At 39.4% G+C, this 17,281-nt stretch overlaps 1 protein-coding gene across 1 annotated transcript in view; it reads left to right on the forward strand.

Annotated features, from left to right (window-relative positions):
• The window catches only part of MAN1A1 (mannosidase alpha class 1A member 1), a 692,509-nt gene that overhangs the window by 615,942 nt on the left and 59,286 nt on the right, over positions 1-17,281 (forward strand). Inside the window, exon 9 of the mRNA XM_053710788.1 lies at positions 12,904-13,123. Coding sequence (XP_053566763.1) covers positions 12,904-13,123 — 220 coding nt within the window. The remainder of the gene's footprint in view (positions 1-12,903; positions 13,124-17,281) is intronic.

Below are 17,281 nucleotides of genomic sequence, written 5' to 3' on the forward strand. Positions count from 1 at the left end.
CTTATAGGGGCATGAATTTTTCCACATGGCTGACTTATATTTCTGCATAGAAACAGTTAACTGAGGCTTCCCACTGCTGTAATAATGAGTGGGAGGGGCCTATTTTAGCGCTTTTTTGCGCAGTAAAAATTCAGTCACAGTCTTCCTGCTTCTTCCTGCATGACCCAGGACGTCTCTAGAGATCTCAGAAGTTTTCAAAAGTCATTTTGAGGGAGGTAATCAGTCACAGCAGACCTGTGACAGTGTGTTTGACTGTGTTAAAAACGTTTATTTGCATATTGATTATCCGTTTTTGGGTATTAAGGGGTTAATCATCCATTTGCTAGTGGGTGCAATGCTCTGCTAAACTAATATATTTACTGTGAAAATTTGGTTGCTATAACAGATTTGGTTCATTGTTATTTCAACTGTGACAGTTTTTTTGTGCTTCTTAAAGGCGCAGTAGCGTTTTTTTTTTATATATTGCTTGTAAATTTATTTTAAAGCATTTTCCAAGCTTGCTAGTCTCATTGCTAGTCTGTTTAAACATGTCTGACACAGATGAATCTGTTTGTTCACTATGTTTGAAGGCCAATGTGGAGCCCCATAGAAATATGTGTACTAAATGTATTGATGTCACTTTAAATAATAAAAGTCAGTTTTTATCTGTAAAGGAATCATCACCAGACAACGAGGGGAAAGTTATGCCGACTAACTCTCTTCACGTGTCAGTACCTTCGCCTCCCGCTCAGGAGGCGCGTGATATTGTGGCGCCAAGTACATCAATGACGCCCATACAAATCACGTTAGAAGACATGGCTACTATTATGAATAATACCCTGACAGAAGTATTATCTAAATTGCCAGAATTAAGAGGCAAGCACGACAGCTCTGGGATAAGGACAGAGCGCTCTGGTGATATGAGAGCCATGTCTGATACTGCGTCACAGTTTGCAGAACATGAGGATGGAGAGCTTCATTCTGTGGGTGACGGATCTGATCCGGTGAAGCCGGATTCAGAGATCTCTAATTTTAAATTTAAGCTTGAGAACCTCAGTGTATTGCTTGGAGAGGTTTTAGCGGCTCTGAATGACTGTAACTCAGTTGCAATTCCAGAGAAAATGTGTAGGCTGGATAGATACTATGCGGTGCCGGTGTGTACTGACGTTTTTCCTATACCTAAAAGGCTTACAGAAATTATTAGCAAGGAGTGGGATAGACCCGGTGTGCCCTTTTCCCCACCTCCTATATTTAGGAAAATGTTTCCAATAGACGCCACTACATGGGACTTATGGCAGACGGTCCCTAAGGTGGAGGGAGCAGTTTCTACTTTAGCTAAGCGTACCACTATCCCGGTGGAGGATAGCTGTGCTTTTTCGGATCCAATGGATAAAAAATTAGAAGGTTACCTTAAGAAAATGTTTGTTCAACAAGGTTTTATCTTACAGCCCCTTGCATGCATTGCGCCTGTCACTGCTGCTGCGGTATTCTGGTTTGAGTCTCTAGAAGAGGCCATTCGCACAGCTCCATTGGATGAAATTATGGACAAGCTTAAAGCACTTAAGCTAGCTAATGCATTTGTTTCTGATGCCATTGTACATTTAACTAAACTAACGGCTAAGAACTCCGGATTCGCCATCCAGGCGCGCAGAGCGCTATGGCTTAAATCCTGGTCAGCTGACATGACTTCTAAATCTAAATTGCTTAATATTCCTTTCAAAGGGCAGACCTTATTCGGGCCCGGCTTGAAAGAAATTATCGCTGACATTACTGGAGGTAAGGGTCATACTCTTCCTCAGGACAGGGCCAAATCAAAGGCCAAACAGTCTAATTTCTTTCATGTAATTAACAAGAGTCCATGAGCTAGTGACGTATGGGATATACATTCCTACCAGGAGGGGCAAAGTTTCCCAAACCTTAAAATGCCTATAAATACACCCCTCACCACACCCACAAATCAGTTTTACAAACTTTGCCTCCAAGGGAGGTGGTGAAGTAAGTTTGTGCTAGATTCTACGTTGATATGCGCTCCGCAGCAAGTTGGAGCCCGGTTTTCCTCTCAGCGTGCAGTGAATGTCAGAGGGATGTGAGGGGAGTATTGCCTATTGAATGCAGTGATCTCCTTCTACGGGGTCTATTTCATAAGGTTCTCTGTTATCGGTCGTAGAGATTCATCTCTTACCTCCCTTTTCAGATCGACGATATACTCTTATATTTACCATTTCCTCTACTGATTCTCGTTTCAGTACTGGTTTGGCTTTCTACAAACATGTAGATGAGTGTCCTGGGGTAAGTAAGTCTTATTTTCTGTGACACTCTAAGCTATGGTTGGGCACTTTATTTATAAAGTTCTAAATATATGTATTCAAACATTTATTTGCCTTGACTCAGAATGTTCAACTTTCCTTATTTCCAGACAGTCAGTTTCATATTTGGGATTATGCTTTAATTATCATATTTTTCTTACCTCAAAAATTTGACTTTTTCCCTGTGGGCTGTTAGGCTCGCGGGGGCTGAAAATGCTTCATTTTATTGCGTCATTCTTGGCGCGGATTTTTTTGGCGCAAAAATTCATTTCCGTTTCCGGCGTCATACGTGTCGCCGGAAGTTGCGTCATTTTTTTGACGTTATTTTGCGCCAAAAATGTCGGCGTTCCGGATGTGGCGTCATTTTTGGCGCCAAAAGCATTTAGGCGCCAAATAATGTGGGCGTCTTATTTGGCGCCAAAAAATATGGGCGTCGCTTTTGTCTCCACATTATTTCAGAATCATTTTTCATTTGCTTCTGGTTGCTAGAAGCTTGATGTTTGGCATTTTTTCCCATTCCTGAAACTGTCTTATAAGGAATTTGATCTATTTTGCTTTATATGTTGTTTTTTCTCTTACATATTGCAAGATGTCTCACGTTGCATCTGAGCCAGAAGATACTACAGGAAAACCTCTGCCTGCTGGATCTACCAAAGCTAAGTGTATCTGCTGTAAACTTTTGGTAGCTATTCCTCCAGCTGTTGTTTGTATTAAATGTCATGACAAACTTGTTAATGCAGATAATATTTCCTTTAGTGATGTACCATTGCCTGTTGCAGTTCCCTCAACATCTAAGGTGCAGAATGTTCCTGATAACATAAGAGATTTTGTTTCTGAATCCATAAAGAAGGCTTTGTCTGTTATTTCTCCTTCTAGTAAACGTAAAAAGTATTTTAAATCTTCTCTCTCTACAGATGAATTTTTAAATGAACACCATCATTCTGATTCTTTGGACTCTTCTGGTTCAGAGGATTCTGTCTCAGAGATTGATGCTGATAAATCTTCATATTTATTTAAGATGGAATTTATTCGCTCTTTACTTAAAGAAGTACTAATTGCTTTAGAAATAGAGGATTCTAGTCCTCTTGATACTAATTCTATACGTTTGGATAAGGTTTTTAAAGCTCCTGCGGTTATTCCAGAAGTCTTTCCTGTTCCTAATGCTATTTCTGCAGTAATTGCTAAGGAATGGGATAGATTGGGTAATTCATTTACTCCTTCTAAACGTTTTAAGCAATTATATCCTGTTCCGCCTGACAGATTAGAATTTTGGGACAAAATCCCTAAAGTTGATGGGGCTATTTCTACCCTTGCTAAACGTACTACCATTCCTACATCAGATGGTACCTCGTTTAAGGATCCTTTAGATAGAAAAATTGAATCTTTTCTAAGAAAAGCTTATCTATGTTCAGGTAATCTTCTTAGACCTGCTATATCATTGGCTGATGTTGCTGCAGCTTCAACTTTTTGGTTGGAAACTCTAGCGCAACAAGTAACAAATCGTGATTCTCATGATATTATTATTCTTCTCCAGCATGCTAATAATTTCATCTGTGATGCCATTTTTGATATTATTAGAGTTGATGTTAGATTTATGTCTCTGGCTATCTTAGCCAGAAGAGCTTTATGGCTTAAGACTTGGAATGCTGATATGGCTTCTAAATCAACTCTACTTTCCATTTCTTTCCAGGGAAACAAATTATTTGGTTCTCAGTTGGATTCTATTATTTCAACTGTTACTGGTGGGAAAGGAACTTTTTTACCACAGGATAAAAAGTCTAAAGGTAAAAACAGGGCTAACAATCGTTTTCGTTCCTTTCGTTTCAACAAAGAACAAAAGCCTGATCCTTCGTCCTCAGGAGCAGTTTCAGTTTGGAAACCATCTCCAGTCTGGAATAAATCCAAGCCTGCTAGAAAGGCAAAGCCTGCTTCTAAGTTCACATGAAGGTACGGCCCTCATTCCAGTTCAGCTGGTAGGGGGCAGGTTACGTTTTTTCAAAGAAATTTGGATCAGTTCTGTTCACAATCTTTGGATTCAGAACATTGTTTCAGAAGGGTACAGAATTGGTTTCAAGATGAGACCTCCTGCAAAGAGATTTTTTCTTTCCCATGTCCCAGTAAATCCAGTGAAAGCTCAAGCATTTCTGAATTGTGTTTCAGATCTAGAGTTGGCTGGAGTAATTATGCCAGTTCCAGTTCCGGAACAGGGGATGGGGTTTTATTCAAATCTCTTCATTGTACCAAAGAAGGAGAATTCCTTCAGACCAGTTCTGGATCTAAAATTATTGAATCGTTATGTAAGGATACCAACGTTCAAGATGGTAACTGTAAGGACTATATTGCCTTTTGTTCAGCAAGGGAATTATATGTCCACAATAGATTTACAGGATGCATATCTGCATATTCCGATTCATCCAGATCATTATCAGTTCCTGAGATTCTCTTTTCTAGACAAGCATTACCAATTTGTGGCTCTACCGTTTGGCCTTGCTACAGCTCCAAGAATTTTCACAAAGATTCTCGGTGCCCTTCTGTCTGTAATCAGAGAACAGGGTATTGTGGTATTTCCTTATTTGGACGATATCTTAGTACTTGCTCCGTCTTTACATTTAGCAGAGTCTCATACGAATCGACTTGTGTTGTTTCTTCAAGATCATGGTTGGAGGATCAATTTACCAAAAAGTTCTTTGATTCCTCAAACAAGGGTAACCTTTCTGGGTTTCCAGATAGATTCAGTGTCCATGACTTTGTCTTTAACAGACAAGAGACGTCTAAAATTGATTACAGCCTGTCGAAACCTTCAGTCTCAATCATTCCCTTCGGTAGCCTTATGCATGGAAATTCTAGGTCTTATGACTGCTGCATCGGACGCGATCCCCTTTGCTCGTTTTCACATGCGACCTCTTCAGCTCTGTATGCTGAACCAATGGTGCAGGGATTACACGAAGATATATCAATTAATATCTTTAAAACCGATTGTTCGGCACTCTCTAACGTGGTGGACAGATCACCATCGTTTAATTCAGGGGGCTTCTTTTGTTCTTCCGACCTGGACTATAATTTCAACAGATGCAAGTCTCACAGGTTGGGGAGCTGTGTGGGGATCTCTGACGGCACAAGGAGTTTGGGAATCTCAGGAGGTGAGATTACCGATCAATATCTTGGAACTCCGTGCAGTTTTCAGAGCTCTTCAGTTTTGGCCTCTTCTGAAGAGAGAATCGTTCATTTGTTTTCAGACAGACAATGTCACAACTGTGGCATACATCAATCATCAAGGAGGGACTCACAGTCCTCTGGCTATGAAAGAAGTATCTCGAATTTTGGTTTGGGCGGAATCCAGCTCCTGTCTAATCTCTGCGGTTCATATCCCAGGTGTAGACAATTGGGAAGCGGATTATCTCAGTCGCCAAACGTTGCATCCGGGCGAATGGTCTCTTCACCCAGAGGTATTTCTTCAGATTGTTCAAATGTGGGGGCTCCCAGAGATAGATCTGATGGCCTCTCATCTAAACAAGAAACTTCCCAGGTATCTGTCCAGATCCCGGGATCCTCAGGCGGAGGCAGTGGATGCATTATCACTTCCTTGGAAGTATCATCCTGCCTATATCTTTCCGCCTCTAGTTCTTCTTCCAAGAGTAATCTCCAAGATTCTGAGGGAATGCTCGTTTGTTCTGCTAATAGCTCCGGCATGGCCTCACAGGTTTTGGTATGCGGATCTTGTCCGGATGGCATCTTGCCAGCCATGGACTCTTCCGTTAAGACCAGACCTTCTGTCACAAGGTCCTTTTTTCCATCCGGATCTGAAATCCTTAAATTTAAAGGTATGGAGATTGAACGCTTGATTCTTGGTGATAGAGGTTTCTCTGACTCCGTGATTAATACTATGTTACAGGCTCGTAAATCTGTATCTAGAGAGATATATTATAGAGTCTGGAAGACTTATATTTCATGGTGTCTTTCTCATCATTTTTCTTGGCATTCTTTTAGAATACCGAGAATTTTACAATTTCTTCAGGATGGTTTGGATAAGGGTTTGTCCGCAAGTTCTTTGAAAGGACAAATCTCTGCTCTTTCTGTTCTTTTTCACAGAAAGATTGCTATTCTTCCTGATATTCATTGTTTTGTACAAGCTTTGGTTCGTATAAAACCTGTCATTAAGTCAATTTCTCCTCCATGGAGTTTGAATTTGGTTTTGGGAGCTCTTCAAGCTCCTCCGTTTGAACCTATGCATTCATTGGACATTAAATTACTTTCTTGGAAAGTTTTGTTCCTTTTGGCCATCTCTTCTGCTAGAAGAGTTTCTGAATTATCTGCTCTTTCGTGTGAGTCTCCTTTTCTGATTTTTCATCAGGATAAGGCGGTGTTGCGAACTTCTTTTGAATTTTTACCTAAAGTTGTGAATTCCAACAACATTAGTAGAGAAATTGTGGTTCCTTCATTATGTCCTAATCCTAAGAATTCTAAGGAGAAATCATTGCATTCTTTGGATGTTGTTAGAGCTTTGAAATATTATGTTGAAGCTACGAAATCTTTCCGTAAGACTTCTAGTCTATTTGTTATCTTTTCCGGTTCTAGGAAAGGCCAGAAAGCTTCTGCCATTTCTTTGGCATCTTGGTTGAAATCTTTAATTCATCTTGCCTATGTTGAGTCGGGTAAAATTCCGCCTCAAAGAATTACAGCTCATTCTACTAGGTCAGTTTCTACTTCCTGGGCGTTTAGGAATGAAGCTTCGGTTGACCAGATCTGCAAAGCAGCAACTTGGTCCTCTTTGCATACTTTTACTAAATTCTACCATTTTGATGTATTTTCTTCTTCTGAAGCAGTTTTTGGTAGAAAAGTTCTTCAGGCAGCGGTTTCAGTTTGAATCTTCTGCTTATGTTTTTTGTTAAACTTTTATTTGGGTGTGGATTATTTTCAGCAGGAATTGGCTGTCTTTATTTTATCCCTCCCTCTCTAGTGACTCTTGTGTGGAAAGATCCACATCTTGGGTAGTCATTATCCCATACGTCACTAGCTCATGGACTCTTGTTAATTACATGAAAGAAAACATAATTTATGTAAGAACTTACCTGATAAATTCATTTCTTTCATATTAACAAGAGTCCATGAGGCCCACCCTTTTTTGTGGTGGTTATGATTTTTTTGTATAAAGCACAATTATTCCAATTCCTTATTTTATATGCTTCGCACTTTTTTTCTTATCACCCCACTTCTTGGCTATTCGTTAAACTGATTTGTGGGTGTGGTGAGGGGTGTATTTATAGGCATTTTAAGGTTTGGGAAACTTTGCCCCTCCTGGTAGGAATGTATATCCCATACGTCACTAGCTCATGGACTCTTGTTAATATGAAAGAAATGAATTTATCAGGTAAGTTCTTACATAAATTATGTTTTTCGTGCCTTTCAAAACTTCAAGGCAGGAGCAGCATCAACTTCCTCTGCTCCAAAACAGGAAGGAACTGTTGCTCGTTACAGACAGGCCTGGAAAACTAACCAGTCCTGGAACAAGGGCAAGCAGGCCAGAAAACCTACTTCTGCCCCTAAGACAGCATGAAGAGAGGGCCCCCTATCCGGAAACGGATCTAGTGGGGGGCAGACTTTATCTCTTCACCCAGGCGTGGGCAAGAGATGTCCAGGATCCCTGGGCGTTGGAGATCATATCTCAGGGATATCTTCTGGATTTCAAAGCTTCTCCTCCACAAGGGAGATTTCATCTTTCAAGGTTATCAGCAAACCAAATAAAGAGAAAGGCATTTCTACACTGTGTACAAGACCTCATAGTAATGGGGGTGATCCACCCAGTTCCGCGGATGGAACAAGGGCAAGGGTTTTACTCAAATCTGTTTGTGGTTCCCAAGAAAGAGGGAACCTTCAGACCAATTTTGGACCTAAAAATCTTAAACAAATTCCTAAGAGTTCCATCATTCAAAATGGAAACTATTCGAACCATCCTACCCATGATCCAAGAGGGTCAGTATATGACCACAGTGGACTTAAAGGATGCCTACCTTCACATTCCGATTCACAAAGATCATTATCGGTACCTAAGATTTGCCTTTCTAGACAGGCATTACCAGTTTGTAGCTCTTCCATTCGGGTTAGCTACTGCCCCGAGAATTTTTACAAAGGTTCTGGGCTCACTTCTGGCGGTGCTAAGACCGCGAGGCATAGCGGTGGCTCCGTACCTAGACGACATTCTGATACAAGAGTCAAGTTTTCAAATTGCCAAGTCTCATACAGAGATAGTTCTGGCATTTCTGAGGTCGCATGGGTGGAAGGTGAACGTGGAAAAGAGTTCTCTATTACCACTCACAAGGGTTCCCTTCCTAGGGACTCTTATAGATTCTATAGAGATGAAAATTTACCTGACGGAGTCCAGGTTATCAAAACTTCTAAATGCTTGCCGTGCCCTTCATTCCATTCCAAACCCGTCATTAGCTCAGTGCATGGAAGTAATCGGCTTAATGGTAGCGGCAATGGACATAGTACCATTTGCGCGCCTGCATCTCAGACCGCTGCAATTATGCATGCTAAGTAAGTGGAATGGTGATTACTCAGATTTGTCCCCTCTACTAAATCTGGATCAAGAGACCAGAGATTCTCTTCTCTGGTGGCTTTCTCGGGTCCATCTGTCCAAAGGAATGACCTTTCGCAGGCCAGATTGGACGATTGTAACAACAGATGCCAGCCTTCTAGGTTGGGGAGCAGTCTGGAACTCCCTGAAGGCTCAGGGATCGTGGACTCAGGAGGAGAAACTCCTCCCAATAAATATTCTGGAGTTAAGAGCAATATTCAATGCTCTTCTAGCTTGGCATCAGTTAGCAACACTGAGGTTCATCAGATTTCAGTCGGACAACATCACTACTGTGGCTTACATCAACCATCAAGGGGGAACCAGGAGTTCCCTAGCGATGTTAGAAGTCTCAAAGATAATTCGCTGGGCAGAGTCTCACTCTTGCCACCTGTCAGCGATCTACATCCCAGGCGTGGAGAACTGGGAGGCGGACTTTCTAAGTCGCCAGACTTTTCATCCGGGGGAGTGGGAACTTCATCCGGAAGTCTTCGCTCAACTGATTCATCGTTGGGGGAAACCAGAACTGAATCTCATGGCGTCTCGCCAGAACGCCAAGCTTCCTTGTTACGGATCCAGGTCCAGGGACCCGGGAGCGGCGCTGATAGCTGCTCTAGCAGCCCCTTGGGTTTTCAACATGGCTTATGTGTTTCCACCATTTCCGCTGCTACCTCGATTGCCAAGATCAAACAAGAGAGAGCATCTGTGATTCTGATAGCGCCTGCGTGGCCACGCAGGACCTGGTATGCAGACCTAGTGGACATGTCGTCCTGTCCACCATGGTCTTTGCCTCTGAGGCAGGACCTTCTAATTCGGGGTCCTTTCAACCATCCAAATCTAATTTCTCTGAGGCTGACTGCATGGAGATTGAACGCTTGATCCTATCAAAGCGTGGCTTCTCGGAGTCGGTTTTTGATACCTTAATACAGGCTCGGAAACCTGTTACCAGAAAAATTTACCATAAGATATGGCGTAAATATTTATATTGGTGCGAATCCAAGAGTTACTCATGGAGTAAGGTTAGGATTCCTAGGATATTGTCTTTTCTACAAGAGGGTTTAGAAAAGGGCTTATCTGCTAGTTCGTTAAAGGGACAGATTTCTGCTCTGTCTATTCTTTTACACAAACGTCTGGCAGAAGTTCCAGACGTCCAGGCTTTTTGTCAGGCTTTGGCTAGGATTAAGCCTGTGTTTAAAACTGTTGCTCCTCCATGGAGCTTAAACTTGGTTCTTAAAGTTCTTCAAGGTGTTCCGTTTGAACCCCTTCATTCCATTGATATTAAGCTTTTATCTTGGAAAGTTCTGTTTTTGATGGCTATTTCCTCGGCTCGAAGAGTCTCTGAGTTATCTGCCTTACATTGTGACTGAAGTTCTATTTACAGGCAACTAAAGATTTTCGTCAAACTTCTTCCCTGTTTGTCGTTTACTCTGGACAGAGGAGAGGTCAAAAAGCTTCAGCTACCTCTTTCTCCTTTTGGCTTCGTAGCATAATACGTTTAGCCTATGAGACTGCTGGACAGCAGCCCCCTGAAAGAATTACAGCTCATTCCACTAGAGCTGTGGCTTCCACCTGGGCCTTTAAGAATGAGGCCTCTGTTGAAAAGATTTGCAAGGCTGCGACTTGGTCTTCGCTTCATACCTTTTCAAAATTTTACAAATTTGACACTTTTGCTTCTTCGGAGGCTGTTTTTGGGAGAAAGGTTCTACAGGCAGTGGTTCCTTCCGTTTAAAGTTCCTGCCTTGTCCCTCCCATCATCCGTGTACTTTGGCTTTGGTATTGGTATCCCATAAGTAATGGATGACCCGTGGACTGAATACACTTAACAAGAGAAAACATAATTTATGCTTACCTGATAAATTTATTTCTCTTGTAGTGTATTCAGTCCACGGCCCGCCCTGTCTTTTTTGAGGCAGATCTAAATTTTAATTAAAACTCCAGTCACCACTGCACCCTATGGTTTCTCCTTTCTTGTCTTGTTTTCGGTCGAATGACTGGATATGACATGTGAGGGGAGGAGCTATATAGCAGCTCTGCTTGGGTGATCCTCTTGCAACTTCCTGTTGGGAAGGGAATATATCCCATAAGTAATGGATGACCCGTGGACTGAATACACTACAAGAGAAATAAATTTATCAGGTAAGCATAAATTGTTTTTTTCTTTGTTTTTTATTTTTTCCCCAAACTACTATAACTATCAAGTTTAAACATAGCACTGCGGTGTGAATATTAACTTTTTTGTTAAAAAAAAAAGTAAAAAAAAATAAAATTGAAATGACGGTTTCTGTACAGTAATTGATTCCTCCTGTAATAATAATTAAAAAAAAAACACTTTGCAAGAAAGATGAGGGAAAGTGCAAAGCTATTGGTTTTGTTACCTAATTGAGTGTGTGATTGGTTTAAAACTAAGCGGGTCAGTGCATCATTCAAGCATGCGGCTGAATGTTCATCCATCCATTTTAAAAAGGCTCTTATTTTCTGCTCAAACACCCCCATCTTTTGGATGTGAATGTATTCTATAGACAAAAGATAAATTGTCAGTATTATTCCTCAAGGCAGTGTCCTTATATCTTCTCCTTGCAGACAGCGTACATGTTCATTAGCCGCTGATCATTTCTGGCAATAACTTTTCATTTAATGAAAACTCTATGTTACTGTGTACATTGCAATCTGTGTCCACCTTGCACAAATTAATCATGAAATAAAAAAACAACTATGACTTATGGGAAAATAATTATAGATTTATTTATTTTTTACTTCAGTATTCTGTATTTTTTTTATATGCAAAATAGAAGTATTTAATTATTAATTTGCATGACAGCTTCATTTGTTAAGATTGTTCCTAAAATATACTGCTATTTGATATAAAGATTAATTATTTGCTTTGTGCTGATTACAATATGCTCCTCAGATGCAAAACCGGAATGTTGTTTTTACCAATATTACATTTGCATTCATATTAAGCATCTTCTGTTCTTTAATTACTTAAACTGGTAATGATGAAAATAACTATATTTATATTAATAGTCTGTCACACGGTAAAAGTAAACAGATTGCAAAGCCAAGCAGCAGTCTGCTTTTGGTAAATACGAAATTCATAAATTTAATATGCACAAATTAGCTTTGATGAACAATAAACCCTTGTTACATACTAAATTAGGATTTATTACTTCTGAATTATGGTATAGTCGCTCTTAATTTGATAATATATAAGGCAACATTTTCTTTTACTACTGTAATTATGTACTTTGGCATTATACAGGGTGCAATTAAACTCTGATAGAACAAAGCAATGCAGATTGATATTATAAAAAACAATTGTCTCCTTTTAAAAGATTTAAAGGGACCTGATACCTAAATGTTGAAGCACTTGAAAGTGGTGAACCATAACTGTAGAACACTAACTAGAACATTTTACTTGAACATATCTATGTAAAAGAGATTGATGTTCAACCTCAAAATTTGCACAGTAGCCACATCCCATTGTAAAGGGAGTTTAAACTGCCAATCAGGGGGCTTGTCCCAGAACTTGTAAGGAAGCATTTCCCTACTCAGTAAAAGGAAGGAAGTTTACTTTGAAGTCTAATGAGTTTTCAGTGAGATCTCATGAGATCACAGTAAAGCAAAGCATAACCTCAGCACTGCTTAAGCTGATTGGCTATAGTTTTTTTTTTTTAAAAAACCTGCATCTGGGCAGAAGCTAAACGATAACTGTTCACAAAACACTATTGTGAGCTGAAGAAATTTTGAGGTAAAATCTTTTTTTTTTTTTTTTTTACGTAGAGATGTTCATGTGATATTTTCTTCGCAGTTTTTTACAGTTATGCTGCATCACTTTCATGTTGTTTAGCATAGAAGTATTATGTCCCTTTAATTTGTAATCCACAGCAGTTCTTGTAAAAAAAAAAAAAAAAAAAATCTTGAAAATCAATCTTTTTTTTTTTTTCTTTTTTCCTGGCTCTTACAGAGAAGTTATTTTACCAAAATGGCATGGGTTTCTGTAATCTTATAATGTTTGATTGTTTGTAAGATATCAATTTTTTTTCCTAGGCCATAGAGACTCATTTGATTCGGAAATCTAGCAGCGGCTTGACTTACATTGCTGAATGGAAAGGAGGCCTACTAGAGCACAAAATGGGACATTTGACTTGTTTTGCCGGGGGAATGTTTGCACTTGGAGCTGATGGCGCGCCTACTGATAAAACTGGACATCATACAGAGCTTGCAGCTGAAATTGCACGCACTTGCCATGAATCTTATGATCGCACAAGTGAGTATAGGTTTTAAGATTGTCTTTTGGGCAAGATTTAATAGAACCTTTTGAAAATCTGTATTTTTATTTCTATTCTAAAACTTGGATTCACGTTAGACATGGAGATAATGGGACTATACAAACTTTTCTAAAATCATGGGTCATAGAACAAGTACAGTTTAGATTTCAACAAGAATGTCCCCGAAGCAATCAACAGAAAACAGCGATGTATGACACTTGCTTCTAGATGCATTTATAGTTTTGTATTGATTTAGATCCCCCCCCCACACACACACACAAATAACAAACCATTTCTGTCTGCTACCCTTCAAATCAGTTTATTTTGATTGAGTATGGTCTTTGTGACATAGAACATATTTTTCTATTCTGTCCCTGAAATATATGTTATGTTTTTAAGTGTGACATCTGCTTTAACATCACAGGGAGTTAAAGGGACAATTAACACCTTGAGAGTTTTATATAACATTTTTGTTGTGTGTAATGAAACAACTTTAAAACAAGTTTGCAATATACATTCTTTATTTATTTTGCCCTGTTTCATGTAATTTAGCTCTAAAAATTCCACAATTACTAATTCTTAGAACTTGAAATGCATTCTGCTGTCTTCTCAAGGTTAACCCTGCTGCATATCTGTCCTTAATTGGTTTTATCAGTTAACAACTTAAAAACACTGCCCTTTATACTAACTGTATGACAGTGGCTAGCCTTGCTGTCTGCCGACTTAAAGGGACACTGAACCCAAATTTCTTTCATGTAATTGGCAAGAGTCCATGAGCTAGTGACGTATGGGATATAAAATCCTTCCAGGAGGGGCAAAGTTTCCCAAACCTCAAAATGCCTATAAATACACCCCTCACCACACACACAATTCAGTTTTACAAACTTTGCCTCCTATGGAGGTGATGAAGTAAGTTCAACGTAGTTTTTCTACGTTGATATGTGCTTCTCACCATTTTGAAGCCTGTTTCTTCTCAGAGTACAGTGAATGTCAGAGGGATGTGAAGGGAGTATCACCTATTGAATGCAATGGTTTTCCTCACAGACATCTATTTCATAGGTTCTCTGTTATCGGCCGTAGAGATTCATCTCCTACCCCCCTTTTCAGATCGACGATATACTCTCATATTCCATTACCTCTACTGATTACTGTTTCAGTACTGGTTTGGCCATCTGCTATATGTGGATGGGTGTCTTTGGGTAAGTATGTTTTTATTTCTTTTCTCTATCAGAGGGCTATACTGTTTGCATTTTTTCCCATTCCTGAAACTGCCATATAAGGAAATTGATCATTTTGCTTTATATGTTGTTTTTTTCTCTTACGTTTGCAAGATGTCTCAATCTGATCCTGTCTCAGAAATCACTGTTGGAACCCTGCGGCCTGATAACAGTTCTACCAAAGCTAAGTGCATTTGTTGTAAACTTGTGGTGGTTATACCTGCAGCTCTGGTTTGTAATAGTTGTCATGATAAACTTTTATATGCAGAGAAGGTATCCATCAGTAGTAGTTCATTACCTGTTGCTGTTCCCTCAATATCTAATGCACAAGATATGCCTGTACATTTAAAATAATTTATTTCTGATTCTATTCAGAAGGCTTTGTCTGCCATTTCGCCTTCTAATACACGTAAAAGGTCTTTTAAAACTTCTCATAAGTTTGATGAAATTTCAAATGACCGGAAACATACTGAATTATCCTTCTCTGATGAGGATCTATCTGATTCAGAAGATCCTGCCTCAGATATTGTCACTGACAAATCCTCTTATTTATTTAAAATGGAGTATATTCGTTCTTTGTTAAAATAAGTGTTGATTACATTAGATATGGAGGAATCTATTACTCTTCATATTAAAACTAGTAAACATTTAAATTCTGTTTATAAACCTCCTGTGGTTACTCCAAAGGTTTTTTCAGTTCCTGATGCTATTTCTGATATGATTTCTAAGGAATGGAATAGGCCTGGTACTTGTTTTATTCCTTCTTCAAGGTTTAAACGATTGTATCCTTTGCCAGCAGTTAGATTGGAGTTTTGGGAAAAGATCCCCAAAGTTGATGGGGGCTATCTCTACTCTTGCTAAACGTACTACTATTCCTATGGAAGATAGTACTTCTTTTAAAGATCCTTTAGATAGGAAACTTGAATCTTATCTAAGGAAAGCTTATTTATATTCAGGTAATCTTCTTAGGCCTGCAATTTCTTTGGCTGATGTTGCAGCTGCTTCTACTTTTTGGTTGGGAACTTTAGCGCAACAAGTATCGGATCATGATTTGTCTAGCATTGTTAAGTTGATTCAACATGCTAATAATTTCATTTGTGATGCCATTTTTGATATCTTATCTAAGGAAAGCTTATTTATATTCAGGTAATCTTCTTAGGCCTGCAATTTCTTTGGCTGATATTGCAGCTGCTTCTACTTTTTGGTTGGGAACTTTAGCGCAACAAGTATCGGATCATGATTTGTCTAGCATTGTTAAGTTGATTCAACATGCTAATAATTTAATTGGTGATGCTATTTTTGATATCTTATCTAAGGAAAGCTTATTTATATTCAGGTCATCTTCTTAGGCCTGCAATTTCTTTGGCTGATGTTGCAGCTGCTTCTACTTTTTGGTTGGAAACTTTAGCGCAACAAGTATCGGATCATGATTTATCTAGCATTGTTAAGTTGATTCAACATGCTAATAATTTCATTTGTGATGCCATTTTTGATATTATCAAAATTGATGTTAAATCTATGTCTTTAGCTATTTTAGCTAGAAGAGCTTTGTGGCTCAAATCTTGGGACGCTGATATGACTTCTAAATCCAGATTGCTATCTCTTTCTTTCCAAGGTAATAAATTATTTGGTTCTCAGTTTGATTCAATATTTCAACTGTCACTGGGGGGAAGGGAGTTTTTTTTGCCTCAGGATAAAAGACCTAAGGGTAAATCTAAAGCTTCTAATAGTTTTCTTTCCTTTCGACAAAATAAGGAACAGAAACCTAATCCTTCCCCCAAGGAATCTGCTTCCAATTGGAAGCCTTCTTCAAATTGGAATAAATCCAAGCCATTTAAGAGATCAAAGCCAGTCCCCAAGTCTGCATGAAGGTGCGGCCCTCATTCCAGCTCATCTTCTCAAAGATGTTTGGATCAATTCGGTTAAAAATCATTGGATTCAGAGTATTGTCTCTCAGGGGTACAGAATAGGATTCAGAGTATGGCCACCTGTGAGAAGATTTTTTCTCTCACGCATTCCGGCAAACCCAGTAAAGGCTCAGGCTTTCCTGAAGTGTGTTTCAGACCTGGAGGTATCAGGCGTAATCATGCCAGTTCCTTTTCAGGAACAGGATCTGGGGTTTTATTCAAATCTATTCATTGTCCCAAAGAAAGAAAATTCATTCAGACCAGTTTTGGATCTAAAGATTTTGAATCGATATGTAAGAGTACCAACTTTCAAAATGGTAACTATAAGGACTATTCTGCCTTTTGTTCAGCAAGGGCATTATATGTCCACAATAGACTTACAGGATGCATATCTTCATATTCTGATTCATCCAGATCACTATCAGTTCCTGAGATTCTCTTTTCTAGACAAGTATTACCAATTTGTTGCTTTTCCTTTTGGCCTAGCGACAGCTCCAAGAATCTTTTCAAAGATTCTAGGTGCCCTACTCTCTGTAATCAGAGAGCAGGGTATTGCGGTATTTCCTTATTTGGACGATATCTTGGTACTCGCTCAGTCTTTACGTTCTGCAGAATCTCACACGAATCAACTAGTGTTGTTTCTTCGAAGACATGGTTAGAGGATCAATTTACCAAAATGTTTCTTGATTCCTCAGACAAGGGTCACCTTTTTAGGTTTCCAGATAGATTCAGTGTCCATGACTCTGTCTCTAACAGACAAGAGACATTTGAAATTGGTTGCAGCATGTCGGCACCTTCTGTCTCAGTCATAGATCTGATGGCATCTTATCTAAACAAAAAACTTCCCAGGTGTACCTGTCCAGGTCCAGGGATCCTCAGCCCGAAGCAGTGGATGCATTGACACTTCCTTGGTGTTGTCAACCTGCTTATATTTTCCCTCCTCTAGTTCTTCTTCCAAGAGTGATCTCCAAAATTATCATGGAGCAATCGTTTGTGTTGCTGGTGGCTCCAGCATGGCCTCACAGATTTTGGT

The sequence above is a fragment of the Bombina bombina genome, chromosome 4 (assembly GCF_027579735.1).
Source record: "Bombina bombina isolate aBomBom1 chromosome 4, aBomBom1.pri, whole genome shotgun sequence".
NCBI lineage: Eukaryota > Metazoa > Chordata > Amphibia > Anura > Bombinatoridae > Bombina > Bombina bombina.